This window comes from Ictalurus punctatus, chromosome 27 (genome assembly GCF_001660625.3).
Source record: "Ictalurus punctatus breed USDA103 chromosome 27, Coco_2.0, whole genome shotgun sequence".
Lineage (NCBI taxonomy): Eukaryota > Metazoa > Chordata > Actinopteri > Siluriformes > Ictaluridae > Ictalurus > Ictalurus punctatus.
The window spans coordinates 10,130,619-10,148,200 of NC_030442.2; the positions used below are offsets into that span (position 1 = coordinate 10,130,619).

A 17,582-nucleotide genomic window follows, 5' to 3' on the forward strand; every position below is an offset into this window, starting at 1 on the left:
AAAGGCCTGGACTTTGCCTTTGTGCTCATTAGCAAACTGTAGTCTTGCAAAGGCATTTTCCTGACACGCCTCACATGCAGCTCAAATTTGTGCAATTTCTGACTGTAGAAGCATGCACTTTGACACCAATAGTTGCAAGACTTACTAGCAGATCCTGTGATGAAATGTTGGGGTTCTTGGAGATTTCTTTTTGCATCAGACGGTCTGCTCTCAGGCTGAATTTGCTGGGACGGCTTATTTTTGAACATGACTGTATGATGAAGAAGGTCAGAAGTTGTTGGTTAATTATCTAACTCAGCAGCTTTGACAACAGTGCTGGCTGTAAATAAAATCACAGGTTTATATTAATGTGCTTCTTCTAATACCTTATCATCTCTTGATTGGGACTTGTATGTTTCATATATATTTCTAAGGCATAATAATAAATATGGTTATTAAACCTCTATGGAAGGAGTCTCCTGTGTCAGTGCTTTTTGCCATGGGGAAGTCTTCAGGGAAGAGGAACCCGTGTTTTTTCTGGGTTCTTGATAACATGACAAGCTATTTTTTATTCACTAACTTAAAAAAAGATCAAAGAGAGGCTGATGAGGGAATGACTTTACATCTCACAACATTAAATGATGCATGATGTGTCATTCATTATTATATTAAAATTGCAGTTGTTGGCAAATTACTGTGCTGTTAGAAGAATAAAACACTGGAATAATGGTAATATTAGAAAATAATCTACTTCAGGGTGGTAAAAGTAATCCCACCATTTTGTTGTTGATTGCTTTCCTATAGCACATGCCACATCATATGTTATTCCTTACTTGAAGAAGTTATCTTCTGGTTAATCAGATCAGCCTTAGGGTATAACCAGTAAATTTAGTTATAACACTATAGAGCTTTTCACACTGCACTTAACCACGGGTTATTGTCTCTCTAAACCATGCTTTTAACCCCGGGTAAAGGAACGTTTCACACTTGTAATTTAGAAGTAGGGTTAGCACCACTTATTACCCGGGGTTATGAAACCCTGCTCTGAAGCACAGTTAGCACCGCTTTTGCCATGTTAACCCCAGGTGTGCCAAAAGTGTACAGTGTGAAACAATGCAGTATTAGAATGTTATGGAACAGCGCATGCCTCATATCATGTGCTTTGTACAGTCACAGAAACCCCGCTTGTTGTGTAAACAATACTTGCAGCATTGGAGGGGGAAAAAAATAATAATAAATGTCAAATGGTGACAGAAAACACGTTGTTTTCTTGCCTTTCTGCATCTCAGGAGGATTTAAACAGCCAAGGAGGATTTACATGGCGACATGTTTTTCTGACAAGCCGTTATTTAAATTGGTCTTGGTTGTATTTATTCAATCACGGTTGTTGACATCACAAATATGCAAATAAGAATGTTAACCCAGGGTTTAGGAATGTACTGTGTGAAACGTCCGATTATGAATAAACAGGATTAATTGTTAACCCCAGGTAACGTATGAGCAGTGTGAAACCAAACAAGATTCCTTTTACCCAGGCTTTAGAATGACCCAGGGTTAACTACTTGTGAAAAGCCCTTATATGTTTTGAAAGAAAGCACTAGAATTATGATAGCAAGAGATATTATAAAGATACACTGATTTGCTGTCTTAGATGCTAAAGGCCTTTTGTAGATTTAACAGATTTAACAACAAATGGACATGGAAAATGGACATTGATTGCTATGAAAGGCTCTGAGATCATTTCACACACCCAGATTATCAGTCCCACATTCGGACTACATTCCAAAAGACAGTTTACTGTACGTACTCAGCTCAGGCCAGTTTTACGAGTTGTTTCTTACAAACTGGGTGTGGGAATATCATGCCTTTCCACTGTATTCATACCATAGACTATTTGTTCTTAACCTTTGATAATTTTCCCATGCTCAACTGGAAATGTGATACTCTGGATTTATTTTCATGTTCTTGGACATTTTGTCATTCTACTGAGGATTGTTATTCATCCCTCCTTCGATTTGACTGTTAAACAAAAGGAGGGTTTATAATGGTAATGTTTCTGTTCTCTGCGGTATAAGCAGGAAGGAATGGGAAATGTTATGATAAGATGTTTTTATATTCTTGCTCCAAACAGATGTTTCGAGATGTTAGTGATCGAACAACTGTGTTCAGACAAGATCGAAGACCTGAGGAGTCCAAATCAGTGTCAGATGGAACTGGATACTAACATGTCAGGTGATGTAATTGTAATCAAGAGAATATACCAGCTGTTTCAGCATTTCTTCAAAACTTTCCTGTTCTGGTTATGATCACTGGGCTGTTTAATTAGACATGTATTTATTTTCATTATACACTATTTATTACCTCATCGTCTAGTCCAGTAAGGAATCATGAGGAAGGTATACAATTCACATTGAACTAAGAGTGAACATCAGGTCTCTTCCAAGCTTCTAGGTTTTTTTTTTTATTCAGTATTAAAATGCAACACTAAGTATTTATCATATTACAATTGATAAATTCAGATACAATATTATCAGTCAGTAAAGTTTCACTAAGTAGGACATTATATTCTTCAATGTTTATTTATTTGTTTGCTTATTTATTATTTTTACTGTCGTTGTTGTTGATGATGATGAGGTTATTTTGTGCTCCTATTTGGGCAGACAAGTTGTTTAATTTTTTAATAAATGATTATTATTTTTAATCAATTTGTGTTTCTATTTAAGCTCTTTAATAAAAGCCTGATACTGATGCTCAGATCTACAGAAGGCCAGTTGTTCAACAGCAAATATCTTTGACCACAGTAGACAGTTGTTTTATCATGTGGAACAAAATATTGGCATGGACACCCACCATGCACTTAGTAAGCTTATACTCTCAAATGGCTGCTTATAAATCCAAACATGTCTGCAGTTAAACATCAGTTAAGCCAGTATGTTTTTTTAATCATTCATGCTCTTGGCATCAAGACGGTCCATCCAGTGATATACTTTTGTGGTTAATTTTTTTTTCTCTCTCTCTCTCTTTCTACTAGGCTTTTTTTTATTAGCCATGTTCTCATTGCTGCTGTGAGATAAAAGGACTCGAACATTGTAACTATGGCTATAGAGACCACTATTATTTAAAGTCATTTTAATGAAACTAATACAAATCAATTAAACACAAAAGCATAAAAAATATATGGCAAGTTACAGTATGAATACCACTTACATTGTATTACACTTGTCTAAAAGCCCTATATCAAATACTATCAACTTATAAAGAGCCACTGCTATTACGTTTCATGGTCCAGTATGTGTAAGAAAGCTATTCCACAGGTTTCTACAAATTGGTACAAAAAGCCTTGTAATGTAAAGTGGAAATGAAGTGTCACTCCTGTGAGCGCTGACTGATTTCTTCATCTGGTTCTCATGGGCCTCATTCCCGCATATAAATCCTTGTGCACACCACGTCATCAGCTCCGAACGTCTAAAGCGTGAAAGTAGAGCGAGATATTTTAATGCAATTACACTGACAGTTCATCTTCAGACAAATGATTGTGATACAGGAGGCAACAGTTCATTTAATATTCACTCCAGTATGTGGACTGTCTAAACTGAGTGATGGTTTTCATACATGAGTGGAATGCAGTTATGATGATGAAAAACGTGGTTACATTCCCGCTATGTGTTCCCACCCAATGCTGTTTTAAGGTCTACCAGTATACTGTATACTGGAGTCTATGTTCTATCTAGGTGATATTGTCGCAGGAGGGGAATTAAAACAGGACAGTTCAACAACTCATTGCTGTGTTTATTGGGTTTCAAAAGGCACAGCAGGACACAAACGGGCCGGCTGTCAGCAGCAAGCACCATCTGTGTCCCAGAGCAGGAAAAGAGGGCTGGACATCCTCAGCCACCCTTTTAAAAATGGAAGTTAAGACAGGCCATCTGCCCATTGCACTGGCGTCCTGGGAGACATTAGCGAGAGGGGTGTCAGAGCCCTGTACTCCTCTAGCATTCCCCCATGTAACATGATCAATGAGGATCATTAGTCCAGCCTGAGCTGGGTCACCTCTAGGCACTCAGCTGCTGTATGCCAGCTTTTGGGAGTCCTCTGGGTGACAGTACAATTTGTGCAAAGTGCCAAAGTCTGAAATAAATTTAGATTTAAACTTATTACCAACTACAGTAAATTCAATGCATGCAGTCCATATGCCATGTATGAAAGAATGAAAGTCAAAATATGGAGCAATCAGTCGAAAAATTTGGCTGAGTCATTCAGAACTAATCAAATTTCCTTCTGAAGACATGATAAGAGAACGGCAATCGAAGAAATCTACTGGTTCTTATTTTTTCATCCATGTACACCAAAGACACATTTCCCCACCAGCTAGGAATGACTTTGATGTGGGCCAAGTTTTTGCTGGCAAACAGATGCTGCTGACCCAAGGCCAAGCGATAATATATCTTACTTGTTGACTACACACTACAGTATTTCCTGGGGCAAGTCAAAACATGTCTTATCAATGAGTCATAATGGCAGTGAAAAGGATACAGTTTATTTTGTATGGGCTCATCACTAGAGCAGGAGATTTACAGTAGAGTCAATAGGAAAAGCAAAGGAATACCTAATTCAAATGGATCTCTTTCCTGTCTATATGTAGAATTCCCAATGTCCCTTACATGGACTTGGGGTGAAATGTAATGCCACTATCTGCATCTTTAGTACTCCAAAAATTCATATATGGATCTCTATTCATATTAAGTGTGGGTATGGCCTACTAATGCCCAGAAACACTGGAAAAAAAACTCAGAAGTAAAAAAAAAAAGCTGACAGTATGGTGTGTGAGAATTATATATCACTAAAGTTCATTACTGGTCTCAAATACTTTTTTTATTTTATTGTCTGCTGTTCCAATACACAGTTGTTATTTTTGTTATTTTTGTTTGTACATGCCTGTGCTATTTTCTAACAAATTTGGTTGGCTCTATTTCCCAATATAGCTACAGCAGTAGCCTAAAAACCAACCAATTTAAACCAGACACTTAGTAAGGGCTGCTACACATTCACATTAATGAATGTGGAGCCTTATATACACACCTATTACATATGCCTATTATAAAGTAAAATTTCGCATTGGTATGACCTTTTTGTTGCATGCTGCAGGATCCCTGTCCCAATGGTATCTAGTCTCAAATAGAGGCCCTTTCTGTTAAGCTTTCAAAATACAATCACAAAACCTGATTAATGTGCCACCTATTCACATCTGTAGTTATAGTTGTTTAGAATATATTATCTGTTCAATCCGATTAATGCATTCATGTTCATTTGCATCCCTAATATGCAGACATTGTTTCAGAGGACAATTGTTTGCACAGGTTTCCCACCTATGGTGAGCCTTGCAAAAAAAAAAAAAAAAAAAACACCCCTGTTAATCTGAACACAGTCACTTTATCAAGTGAGGAACGCATTTGATGTCCCACTGGGACTGCCAAGGCAGTAAAGGGGAAATACTCCTCTCCAGTAAAGCCTTCCTCTTAGTTATTAGTCCCATTTAGTGATGTCCATCTGGTCTATAAAACCAAACAGGCCAGATGTACAGCCATGCCACATTCTTGAGTTTTCCAGAGAAATCAGAGAAGTGTTTCTGATGGGAGCACATTGACATTCAAGGAATGTGCTTTAACCACTACCTTATGTTTTGAGGTACAAAATCTGAGGTGAGGTGAGGTGAGGTGAAAATCTGATATCACCATATCGCCATTCAAATTGCCTGGAGAATATGACTCATACAGTGTGAACTGTGATTAAGACACAGTGCAATGTCTGTAATAGGCCTGTTTTGTCAGAGATTAAAAGTTCTCAAGTAGTTCCTCACCAGGATTAACTCATCCCCTCTCAGCTCTCGAGTCCAGTATGTCTTCGGTCCATTTCCATCCAACAGTGTCTGCCTACAGGCGATCTTATTTTCCGTCTCCCATGTGGCCAGGCTCTGTGAATAACTCAAAGGTTAATGATACTGGAGAGAAATAAAGCCCTGGTCGGCAAATCAATAGTGACATAAATTACAGGGCTTTAATATTGCGCTTAGAACTACTTTCAGCCTGCAAAATTGTGATATCAGCATAAAAATAATGTTTGTGCAGACATTCCATGAGGACATCAAAGCCTGAAAGGCCACTGATCTGAAAGTGTGATTCATAAGAGTGCTGAGTCGAGGGCACCGTCACAGTTGACCCTGCTACATCATCACAGCTTGGCTATGAGTCACTGCAATATTTCTCCCTTTATAAAGCAACAGAACAGCTGCATGAGTGCCCCTTGGGGCTTCTGAACTTTCCCCAGACAGTGGAATCATCAGTGCATGTCTTCCTGTAACCCATGGTGATGTGGCCCCACAGTTTACTAATACAATAGAAACTTCTTTTCATGTTTCATTAAAGTCCTTAGGAAAACCAATTAATAAAATTGGTAACATTTACACACAGAGTTCATAGGGCTACATAGAATTTACTGTGGGGTCCGGTGGGGTTTTATTTTGCATTCTTTTCTAATTTAATTCAACCATTTCATTACAAATTATATTATCAACAACAACATGAATGAAAATATTTACATGAATTTGAATTTACATGAATGAGTTTCTGTGTATTTGGTATGTCCCCTTTTTGCTTTAATGACAGTGTGCACTTGAGCTGGGATGGACTCCACAAGTTTGTGCGAAAGCTTATTATCGTAAGTGCAGAATGTTGAGATATATATATATATATATATATATATATATATATATATATATATATATATATATATATATATATATCTCAACATTCTGCACTTACACTGGCTCTTTGCTTGTATTTCCTCATTTGTAAGTCGCTTTGGATAAAAGAGTCTGCTAAATGAATAAATGTAAATGTGAATCCAGCAGATGTCATAACACAACCTTATGACAACATATCTGTCACTTGATGAGTGTTATGTTCACTTGAAATCAAAGTTAAGAAGAAAGTTTCAGCTATATGAATGTTTATGCTGGTTTACGTTAGTTGTAATGACTAACGTTAGTTGTAATGGCTTGTGTAGGTGTCATGTAGGTTTATGAACATTACCCTCAAGTAAAGTGTTACCGTAAAATGAATGCATCTAATTAAAAGAACAGATAAGTTGGGGTGAAACGTGGCTGTTTTTTTGTTTTCATGTAGCCATTAAAAATCAGTAGTCAAAAAGGTTAGCTAGTAAAACCACCACCAGACTGACCAACATGAAGATTTAGGCAAAGACCAGCCTGTGCTTTTACAGCCAGGAACCAAGAGGGACTTATTTCTGACCCGATATAGTAGCACTGATCACTTTCTAACTGATGCATTGTTTATTCTTTATTGTTAATTTGTACAACTATCAAGTATCTATCAATGTATCAAATAATATGCTTAAAAAAACTTTATTCTTTTACCTGATGATTACCTTGGTTTTCACTTTATGCAATCAACAAGATGTTATTTAAAGTTGCATGAATAATTATCCACTATAATAATTACTACAGATGTGGCAAAAGTACCCAAAACCAAGTTAAAGGAGAAAAGTATAAACCTTTAAATCTACTTAAAGTATGAATGCAAAATAATAAGAAAGAAAAAGACCTCTGTTTTACAGCACAGTCTCATTTTAGTTTTCTTTGGTGTGCCTCTATCACCAAGAAATCATTAGCTAAGGCTAGCTAACATCAGCTTTGTCTCTAATCTATCTTGAAAATGGTGGTAGGTTCGGCCAAATATACCACTGGCAGAGCTTTCTTGACCTGCCTTGCATCTACTACATCAAGCAGTGTAGAGAGTGTAGATCTCACACTAATTCAAACCACAAACTGTTCTCCATTCTGTGTTCAGGAAAAGGCTTTAAAATATGAGAGCAAGTACAGAAAGACTCAGGAGAAGCTACTCCCCACAGACAGTCTGCATTCTCAATCAAAAAATACCCCCAGGTAGCAATCTGATATTTTACCTATGTCTATTTTGGGAAGCTATGTTGGCTAAGCAACATTGAGTCAACTTTGGGCAAGTGATTTTGGCAAAGGAGCAGTTTTTCATAATTAGCATGCCAATGTGGGCCTGATGTTGGCCCAACAGACTGGCAGATGTGGGCCAGTATTGGCATGGTTGATTTACCAATTCTGTCAGCCCTGTTTGCCCAGTGTTGGCATCATACCTTGACCAAAGTGAAGGCTGATTTTGGCCAGCATTGGCAAGTTGCTGAAAATCTGCTGGCCCAATCTTGGCCCAATGGACAAAATGATTAAAAAATGACAGCCCGATGGAATGGCTTATGGACCAACATCAGTTTGCTACCTAGGACTTCTGTCTATTTACTGGATATTTACTGGATATACTGCATTTTAAGGAGAGGTGACTCATCTCACCATCATCTCTCCCCATCTCTGCTCTCTGGGTTCCACATCATGCACACATTGAACATAAATCAAAACTCAATGCACAACATCAAACTCATGTTTACGTGTAGTTGTATGTAATCATGTATATCTCGCAGATGTGTCTTGTCTTCCTGTGTATATATTGTACACATTGCATAGAAAATAGTTATTCTATACTATTTTCTACAATTGTATTGTATAGTGTAACACCTGAGCACCTTATCCTCTCTTGTATAACCTACTGTATGCGTACATCTACCTCATAATACGTTGCACAGTTTACAAAGCGTACCACAAATAATTTCACCATAAAGAGATTATATTCTGTATAGCTCTCTGTATGTAACAAATAAAGGTTGAATTGAAATTAAATTGAATGAATCTCTCAAATATGATATAGTTTGATTATAACTCTGGTGATACAAATTAGCGGACACAATACAAACTGCCTTGATAAATAACGTGTACAAATCAGCGGATAGATTACAGTGATTACAGGCGTTATGTCTCATTCTCACTGTCAAATCTGTTAAATATACTTTATAAATATGATTATAGAGAAATGTTCTGATGCTGAGAAAAAAAAACAGTTGAGATTTTTCTTGTCAGAAAAAAAACCCTATACAAGTACAGTAACAAAGTAATTGTGTTACTTTCCACATCTGACATCTGTGCATAAAGTGATATTAACTGAGAAGCTCATCAAATCTATTAATGTCTAGCAGATTAAGAGGCAAGGATGGGGTTGTCTTTGATTAGTCTTGATAAATCAGGCATAGATCTGTCTGTGTATGGTCGTAACAATAGACTGAAGCTTAGAACTAGCGGACAGATTTGCCGGCAAAAGTGAGCATCCTTTCTCAAGTTCAGCAAAAAGGTCATGTGATGATCACATGTTGATTCTGTCAGAAGCCAGTTTTGACTGGCTTTTCCAATCATTTGATCAGCCAAATCATAGACCATCTCTTAGTATTAGTCATGATTAATCATATTAACTGCTCTCAAAAGCATCAGCTTAGTTTTTCCATGAAGAACGGTGCATCATCTGTCCTCAAGAAGGAATCAGCAATAAAACTGCGCAAATGCATTACAAAACATTCCCTTTAAGTCATTACTGTATCTGGCCTGCACAATAATAGCAAATATCATTGTAGCTCATTAAAACAAGGAATTAGTGGGTATTGAAAGTCTCTTCTCTCCCCTTGGATTTTTAATTTGGTTCAAGTAAAGCAAAGTAAAATTCCCTTATTTAGTACTTTTATGTTTCAAACAGCTAGCAAAAAGTAGATTAGCCTCAAATGGTCAACTTTGTTATGCTGTTTAGCAAACTGTGATAGAGGGTTCATAAAACTGCTACTGATAAAAATAAGGAAAAATAAATTATGACATTAAAATACATGAGGCATGGTGGCATTTACAAAAAAATTAAAATATTTTAAATCATATATATATATATATATATATATATATATATATATATATATATATATATATATATATATATATATATGAAACAAAACTGATATGAGTAAGTTAATGATAATGAGTGTTTATTGATCACATATACATTACAGCACAGTGAGATTCTTTTCTTCGCATACCCCAGCATGTTAGGAAGTTTCGGTCAGAGCGTAGGGTCAGCCATGATACAGCACCCCTGGAGCAGAGAGGGTTAAGGGCCTTGCTTAAGGGCCCAATAGTGGCAGCTTGGCAGTGCTGAGGCCCGAACCCCCGACCTTCCGATCAGTAACACAGAGCTTTAATGACCAAGCCAAACCACTGCCCCTTAAGTTAAATAGAATTATCATCTCTTCAAAATTCAAAATGACTTATACAGTATAATCATATATGGCACTTAAGGATTATCCCAGTGGTCTGTGATTACCTTGCATTTTCGTCCATCCACTGTTTCCTCATTGAACTCCACTCCTATCTGAAAGTTGATTTCCGTGGTCCTGACGGTGGTCGAGGTCTTAATGTAGAACTGCTCTCCATTCTGACGGATTTCCACTGAGGGCTTGGACGCTGCAGCACAGGCCACTTTCCGTAGCATGGCATTCACCCCTACATACAATATTAAACAATCTAAAATACAATATCAAATATAACATACAATTTATACCACAGAGCTGTTGAATTCTTGAGTCTGATTGGTCAGAAGGTGGATTCATTTTTTTACAGCATGGAAAGTAGTTTGGCTGCAAGGCAAATCACAGGTTTATATTAAAGTACTCTTTCTTATATGTCATTTGTATGGTAACAACTAATTCACATGGACTTATGTGGCTAAAATGGCTAAAACGTAAAAAAAAATATATTTTTTTATGTAATGTACGTAATTGCTAATATGGTCAAGTTTTCACCATAAACCATTTTTGGAAGAAGTCTCCAGTGTCAGCAACAGACATGAACTTTCCAGACATGGGAAAGTTTCCCAGTAAGGAGACAAGCTTCGTTTTTTTTTTTTCCGTCTTTTTAATATCAAGAGAGAAAAAAAGACACTGGTGAGGGAACAACTGTTTATAACTGTTACAAGTGAAAACAGTAACTAACTTGCTTTGTGGATGTTCCACAACATTAAAAATAACTATAAATGGATAACAGACGTACAGTATGTTAATTAACAAAAAATATTGTTAAAGTTGACAAATTGTGGTGTAAGAGGAGTAAAACACTTCAGGACATGCTGGTATTGGAAAATAAACACCTCAACCCATTGTTGATTATTTTCCTTGTTGTATCATAAAAATCAGGTTAAAAATGACTAATAAAGAGATTCATGTAACAGTGAACCAATTCATATTAATTTAACATATTAAGGTACTAAAATCTCACAGCAAAGCATTTCTATTGTAAGTTAAAGGACTGTATTTCAAAGTCATGTTAAATTCCCCTGTTTCTCTTTCCTGAATGTACTTCATGCTTGGTACACTTATGTGATTTGTCTTTTCTATGCAAAGGGAAGATATGAATCATTTTTGTGGTACTTTCTGTTGACCAAGCAGGAAAAATGAGAACTATGTGACATGATTGACACATTTTTCTCAGCCATAAGAGGGATTCATGGTTTTTCAGTACATGCCAGTGGTGTGTATGTTTCTGCATAAAAAGCCATCAACCCACCACAGAGCAGATCGTTATCAGCAGATGTTGCCAATATGGCGATGCAATGACAAGGCGTTGACTGGAAGGAATGTCATGGCTCTTGGATTTTCTGTTCTCATTGCACTTCAATAGATTGCTACACAGGCTGATTATGAACTTACTGGCTCTTGGTACACATTTCTGCTCTAAACAGTCTGGCCTCTTTACGGGGTTGTTATGCTCGTTCAAAGGGAGTTTCTTCCCCTTAAATCCTTCTTTACTCCAAAACAATGGAAAGCGCGGAGAGCCACAATCTGTGCAACTTGGAAGTGTAACCTTCAATTTTCCAAATTAATTCGTTTTAGTTGCTCAAGAACTTGTGCTGAGTCATCAACCCAAAATGTTGGGGTGTGATAATTAAATACAGATTGCTGTTTGCAGCACAAACTTTATGACTTCAACCAGAAAAAGGTCTTCATTATCTAAATAAACAAACACAAAAAATACATCAGCATTTCATTACGCCTTGCATAATGAAGCCTTTTTAAAAGACTTTTTGAAGTCTATTTCAAAACTAAATTAAAAAATTTGTGTTATTTTGACTGTTTTTTTTTTTTTTAATCTACCCAGGGCCAAAAAACTTCTTTACTTCTTTAAACTGAGAATTTGAATAAGAAAGAAATGTGCTTCCAAAGAAACAAAGGCAGTGCAACAGGCTGAGAATAAAAGTGATTTACTCTTCACACCACTTAATCCCTGAATATGCTACTGAAAAACCAAGAGGACAGGAGATCACTGGCGAGACAGAGGAAATAAATGACTCCATGTGATCACAGAGCGGTCACAGTCTCCTGAATGCAAGCGCCAAAAGGATAGAATAAAACAGAAAAGGGATCTGATGTAATACTTACCGAGGGCTTTGAGAAGCTCTTCAAAATTTTCACTGCTTTTCATTTTCCAGGTCCCTGCAAAGTTAGGCATCTTTGATTGTGTCCGGTTTAAGCTACTTTACAAAATGCAAAAATGGTGAAACTGTCTTTATAAAAAAATCTGCGTAAATCTCAGAGGCACGTTTTCCTTCCTCTTTTCTTATTCTTCCCCTCTCATCCACCCTCTCTCTGTCTCACTGTTCTGTGCTTCTCTGGACCACTTTGTGAAGACAGGGTGTGTGGAACAAGCGTCACAGCGTCCCTCCCTCCTCCCCACACTGATGCACTGACTTAGGAGTCGCTGTCCTTTAATACCTTTTATTGTTTTTCCTGTGCACTTATTAAAACCGAGCCTGGTGTAAATGTATACGAGATGGTCAGTTAAGTCCTTGACTTTGTCTCAAAATGGAAAAAGAAATCCAGAGAGGGAAATTTCATTATACATGGACATTTTATATCGGGGAATTCTTTGTTTTAAATAGATTATGAATGGAAATATATTGAATCATGTAGGATCCATTTTCCAGACATAGATTAAGAGTGTTTTGGGGCTAAATTATGAAATCAAATCCTTGCCCTAAGAATACGCTTTATTATATGTATGAGTTTTGGAAAAGAGCCTTATTCCATTCTCAACTTATTCTTTAATACATTTCCCAGGATAAACAATTTATCCTTGCACCATTTTCCCTAACAGAGAGGAATGGGAATGATGGGAAATGGTGCCCCAGGAAATACAGGAAGAATCAGAGCGGGGGGGGGGGGTAGGAACTGAGGCCCACCCTCCTCTCCTGTCTGATTTGTTCCTTTTCTGACAGCGCTTCATTTATCTCCTTGACAAACAGCCTCCTGGACAGCACTTGATAATAAATGTATAGTGAGGCCAGAGAGCATTTTGTCTTTCCCCCAGGAAGTGTTCAGGAAAAAGAAAGCAGCCATCTATGCATGCATTCACCCTCATCAGCTGCAGTCTGTCCCATTAATCAATAGGTTTGATTTGGCTCTTTAGATGTTCTTTGTGTTTTCTCGCTTTTGTTTTTAAAAGGGAAGTAAATGTGCTACAAGACTGATTTGCATATGTATAACACCATATGCTAAACCTCTAAATTTTCTGCTAAACCACTTGGTAAACATGTTACTCAATATTAAACCATAGTTCTGTTGAATTCTCAATTTTGATTAGTCAGAAGGTGTTCATTAAGTTTCTATAACAGCTGTTCTGTGGCAGTTGTAATTCAAATGATGGGATTATATTAATTCACTTGTTAGAGTATAATATTTTTTCTATAGTAACGTACAGTATGCATACAGTGCTGTGAAAAAGTATTTGCAGTATTTCCTGATTTCTTCTGTTTTTGTGTATATTTCGTACTAAATTGTTTCAGAATTTAAAACAAAATCTAAGATAAAACAAAAGCTTTCTTTTGTGAGAAAACACAAAATACAGTTTTTAAATAAATGTTATTTTTTAAAAACAAAAACGTTATCCAATACCAACCGGGCCTGTGTGAAAATGGATTTGGCACCGTAGTTGTTAATTCCCCAAATCTATTAAACTGCATTCATAATGGGGTTCAGCTGGACTAGACTCAACCAGGCCTGATTACTGCAAACCCTGTTCAATCAAATCAAAAATTAAATAGAACTTTTTCAACCGCATGAAGTTTGTTAAAAGGTCTTGCTCAGTAACACATTATGCCAAAGTTTAAAGAAATTCCAGAAATGATGAGGAAGAAGTTGATTGAAATACATCAGTCTGGGAAGTTTTACAAAGCTATTTCAAAGGGTCTGGGACTCTAAATAACCACAGTGAGAGCCATTATCTCCAAATTGAAAAACTTGGCACAGTAGTGAACCTTCACAGAAGTGGCCGACCTTCCAAAATTCCTCCAAGAGTACAGCAATTACACATCCAGCAAATCACAAAAGAGCCAAGGACAACATCAAAGGACCTACAGGCCTCTCTTGCATCAATAAAGGTCACTCTTCATAACGATAATGAGTCTTTATTAATCACGTATACATTACAGCACAGTGAAATTCTTTTCTTTGCATACCACAGTATGTCAGGAAGTTGGGGTCAGAGCACAGGATCAGCTATGATACAGCACCCCTGGAGCAGAGAGGGTTAAGGGCCTTGCTCAAGGGCCCAACAGTCACAGCTTGGCAGTGCTGGGGCTTGAACCCCTGACCTTCCAATCAGTAACCCAGAGCCTTAACCACCAAGCCACCACTGCCCCAGTCATGACTCCACTATCAGAAAGACACTGGGCAAAAATGGCCCCAATGGAACAGTGGTGAGGTAAAAACCACTGCTAACCCAGAAGAACATTAAGGCTCGTCTGAATTTTGCCAAAACACACCTTGATGATCTTCAAACCTTTTGGGAGAATGTTCTATGGATTGATGAGTCGAACTGTTTGGGAACTGTTTGGAAGACAGGTCCCGTTACATCTGGTGTAAACCAAACACAGAATTCCACAAAAAGAACATCATACCTACGGTCAAGCATGGTGGTGGTAGTGTGATGGTGTGGGGATGCTTTGCTGCTTCAGGGCCTGGGCAACTTGCAATAATTGAGGGAAACATGAATTCTGCTCTCTACCAGAAAATCCTAAGGGAGAATGTCCGGTCTTCGGGCCGTAAATTGAAACTCGAGTGCAACAGGATTATGCAGCAAGACAATAATTCAAAGCATACGAGTAAGTCCTAGTGCTAGAAGTAAGTGAAAGACTGATCTCCAGTTATTGGAAGCATAGGGTTTTCCTTACTCTTTTCTCAGTTAAGCTACATGCTGCATTCTGTTTTATTAACCTCAAGAAAGAACTAAAGGTTGGTGAGTGAGCGACTGTTTATAGCTGCTACAACGTAAGTAAACTCGTTTCTGCAGACGTTCCATAAAATTAAACAATTAATAAATAAGACATTGTTAGCATTGGCAAATTGCTGTGTTACAAGAGAAATAAAACACTTCAGCACATCCTGTACTTGGAAAATAATCAACTTCAGAGTGTTAACAGTAACACATTTTGTCATTGTTTATTTTCCTTCCTTAGCTGTCTGTGTATTGTATGTCTTTTGACAATAATATGACTTTTTTGACTTAGTCTTAGTAAGAATACTAAATGTATTTGGACACTATTTTTGGATGCACAAGCTTTTAGTCACATCCTTCCTCGCCTGACAGACCTCAGCTGGATGTGGCATACACAATCTACAGATTAAACCACAACCCTGTCACTGACTAATGGAGGACATCCATCACCCATGAATCTCAAAAAGAGACCTGACCTTCTGTGTCAAACCTTTATCTCCTATAATATTACACTTATTCAGTGTGTCTGTATGCTTTTTTGGGCATCTGGTACAACTGTTGTCCTGTGTTCAGTCATTTATAACGCTCATGGGTGTATAGATTAAGCCCCGGGCTTTCGAGAGTGTAGGAGCCCGGACTGCACATTGATTTGATGGAAAGCAGTCTGTTAATGTTTCTCTATATCATTTGTCTGTGCTGACCTTAAGCTAATCACTGACCGAAGCATCAGACCTTCCCATTACTCATTCAGTACAGTCATATTTATCTTGTAGTAATATCTGCTTACAGGCAAAAAGCAACTTAACAAACTGTGTTAATAGTCATACATAGTAGTTAATGATATTTGTGCCATTGCTTGCAGTGGGGTTGTATAGTATAGTGTATCGTAGTGTTTTATTTAAATTTATCTTCTTATTAATTTATTTTTATCAAAGCACTAGAAATGAAGCAAGCAGTGATAAGGACTTGAGTGCTTGAGTCATTGGGAAGCCTTGGACATGAGATGAACATGTACACTGTGTGTTACAAGGGTTTATTGCAAGTCAAAGGGGTTTCACTATCTAGTGTTCCTTCCATCTTATGTTTTATTACAGTTTAAACACTTTCAGTGCCACAGGTAAATCCAAAATATATCAAATGGCTGGCACAGCGATACAGCATGTAGTGTTGTTGCCTCCAAGGTTCTATCCTGAACTCAGGTTTTGTTTGTAGTTTATGTGCAGGTTCTGCCCACGTTCACATGGCTTCCTCCGGGTTCTCCGGTTTCCTCCCACTCCTGTGTTCCTTGAATTCACTCTGGAACCACCGCCACCATGACCAGAATAAAATGCTTACTAAAGATGAATGAATTGATACTAGCACTAATTTAGAGCCTGAGAGGTGTAGTGACTAGACAAGTACTGAAGTATTTGTCCTTAGTGAATCATTTTGATGAATTTTCATTCATTCATCTTATTAACTGCCCCCCCCCATTTTTTTTTCTTCTTCTCCACACTCTGTGTGTCATTGTGCATTAGCTGAGAAGGAAATACATGGCCTTTTCTTGGTCTGAGACCCAAGGATGAAGCATTTTTCCAACAGGCTGGCACTATATCCACACAATGAGGTGTACGGATTTGAGGAAGCTCACTTCCCTGCTCTCAAATGGAGCACTAAATCAGAGTGGAATGAAAGTTCATTCAGTTGGCTAAGGCAATTTCATAAAACAGCACCACGGGAGTCTGTGCAGTTGCTCAGAGATTGAAGCTGCAGGCATCTGTGTGAGTAGGTGCTGGAAGGAGATGCTTTTCTATCAGGTGTGGCAAAAAGACATTCTATCTGTAGCTGTGTATTTGTGCACTTAGACGATACACTAGAACTCATTAATAAGTTACACTAGGCTAGAACTCATTAATACTAATAAGCCTTTTACCAGAGGTATACACTCAAGCTTGTCAATTTAGAATGAAAACCAAATGAAAATAGGTTTTAATTATGTGCTGCACCAGCATAATCGCACACTATTACTGATGTACTAGTGGGATTCGATTGCTTTTGGATTGGATGCAACTTCAAAGTGCAGTCTATGTGCCCTCTACTGGATATTTAGTGAAATGCTATAAAGTCAGTTTAGACTAGACTAAATACTGACTCTACATTTTTCAGGAGCAATTATGCTGAGGTTAAGTGCAATAGTTTACCATCTTTAATCCCTAATGTTATGTTTAGGGCCGTGGTAGTTCAATAGTTAAAGTTCTACACTAATGACATGGTTGGTCCCATAAGCAGAGCCTTAAACTTTCAATTCCTCAACTATATACTTGGCTCACTTTTAAATCCGAAGCTTCTGCTAAATGTAATTTGAGTTAAACTGAGTGACACTGACAGG

General features: G+C 37.5%; 1 protein-coding gene across 1 annotated transcript; it reads right to left on the reverse strand.

Annotated features, from left to right (window-relative positions):
* Positions 1 to 3,093: 3,093 nt before the first annotated feature.
* On the reverse strand, positions 3,094 to 12,571 carry crabp1b (cellular retinoic acid binding protein 1b; the record flags this gene model as incomplete). Its single annotated transcript, NM_001200605.1, is given in 4 exon segments — positions 3,094 to 3,444; positions 5,837 to 5,950; positions 10,272 to 10,450; positions 12,382 to 12,571. Coding segments are annotated over 4 exon segments (414 nt in total). The 3' UTR covers positions 3,094 to 3,393.
* Between the last annotated feature and the right edge of the window lie 5,011 nt (positions 12,572 to 17,582).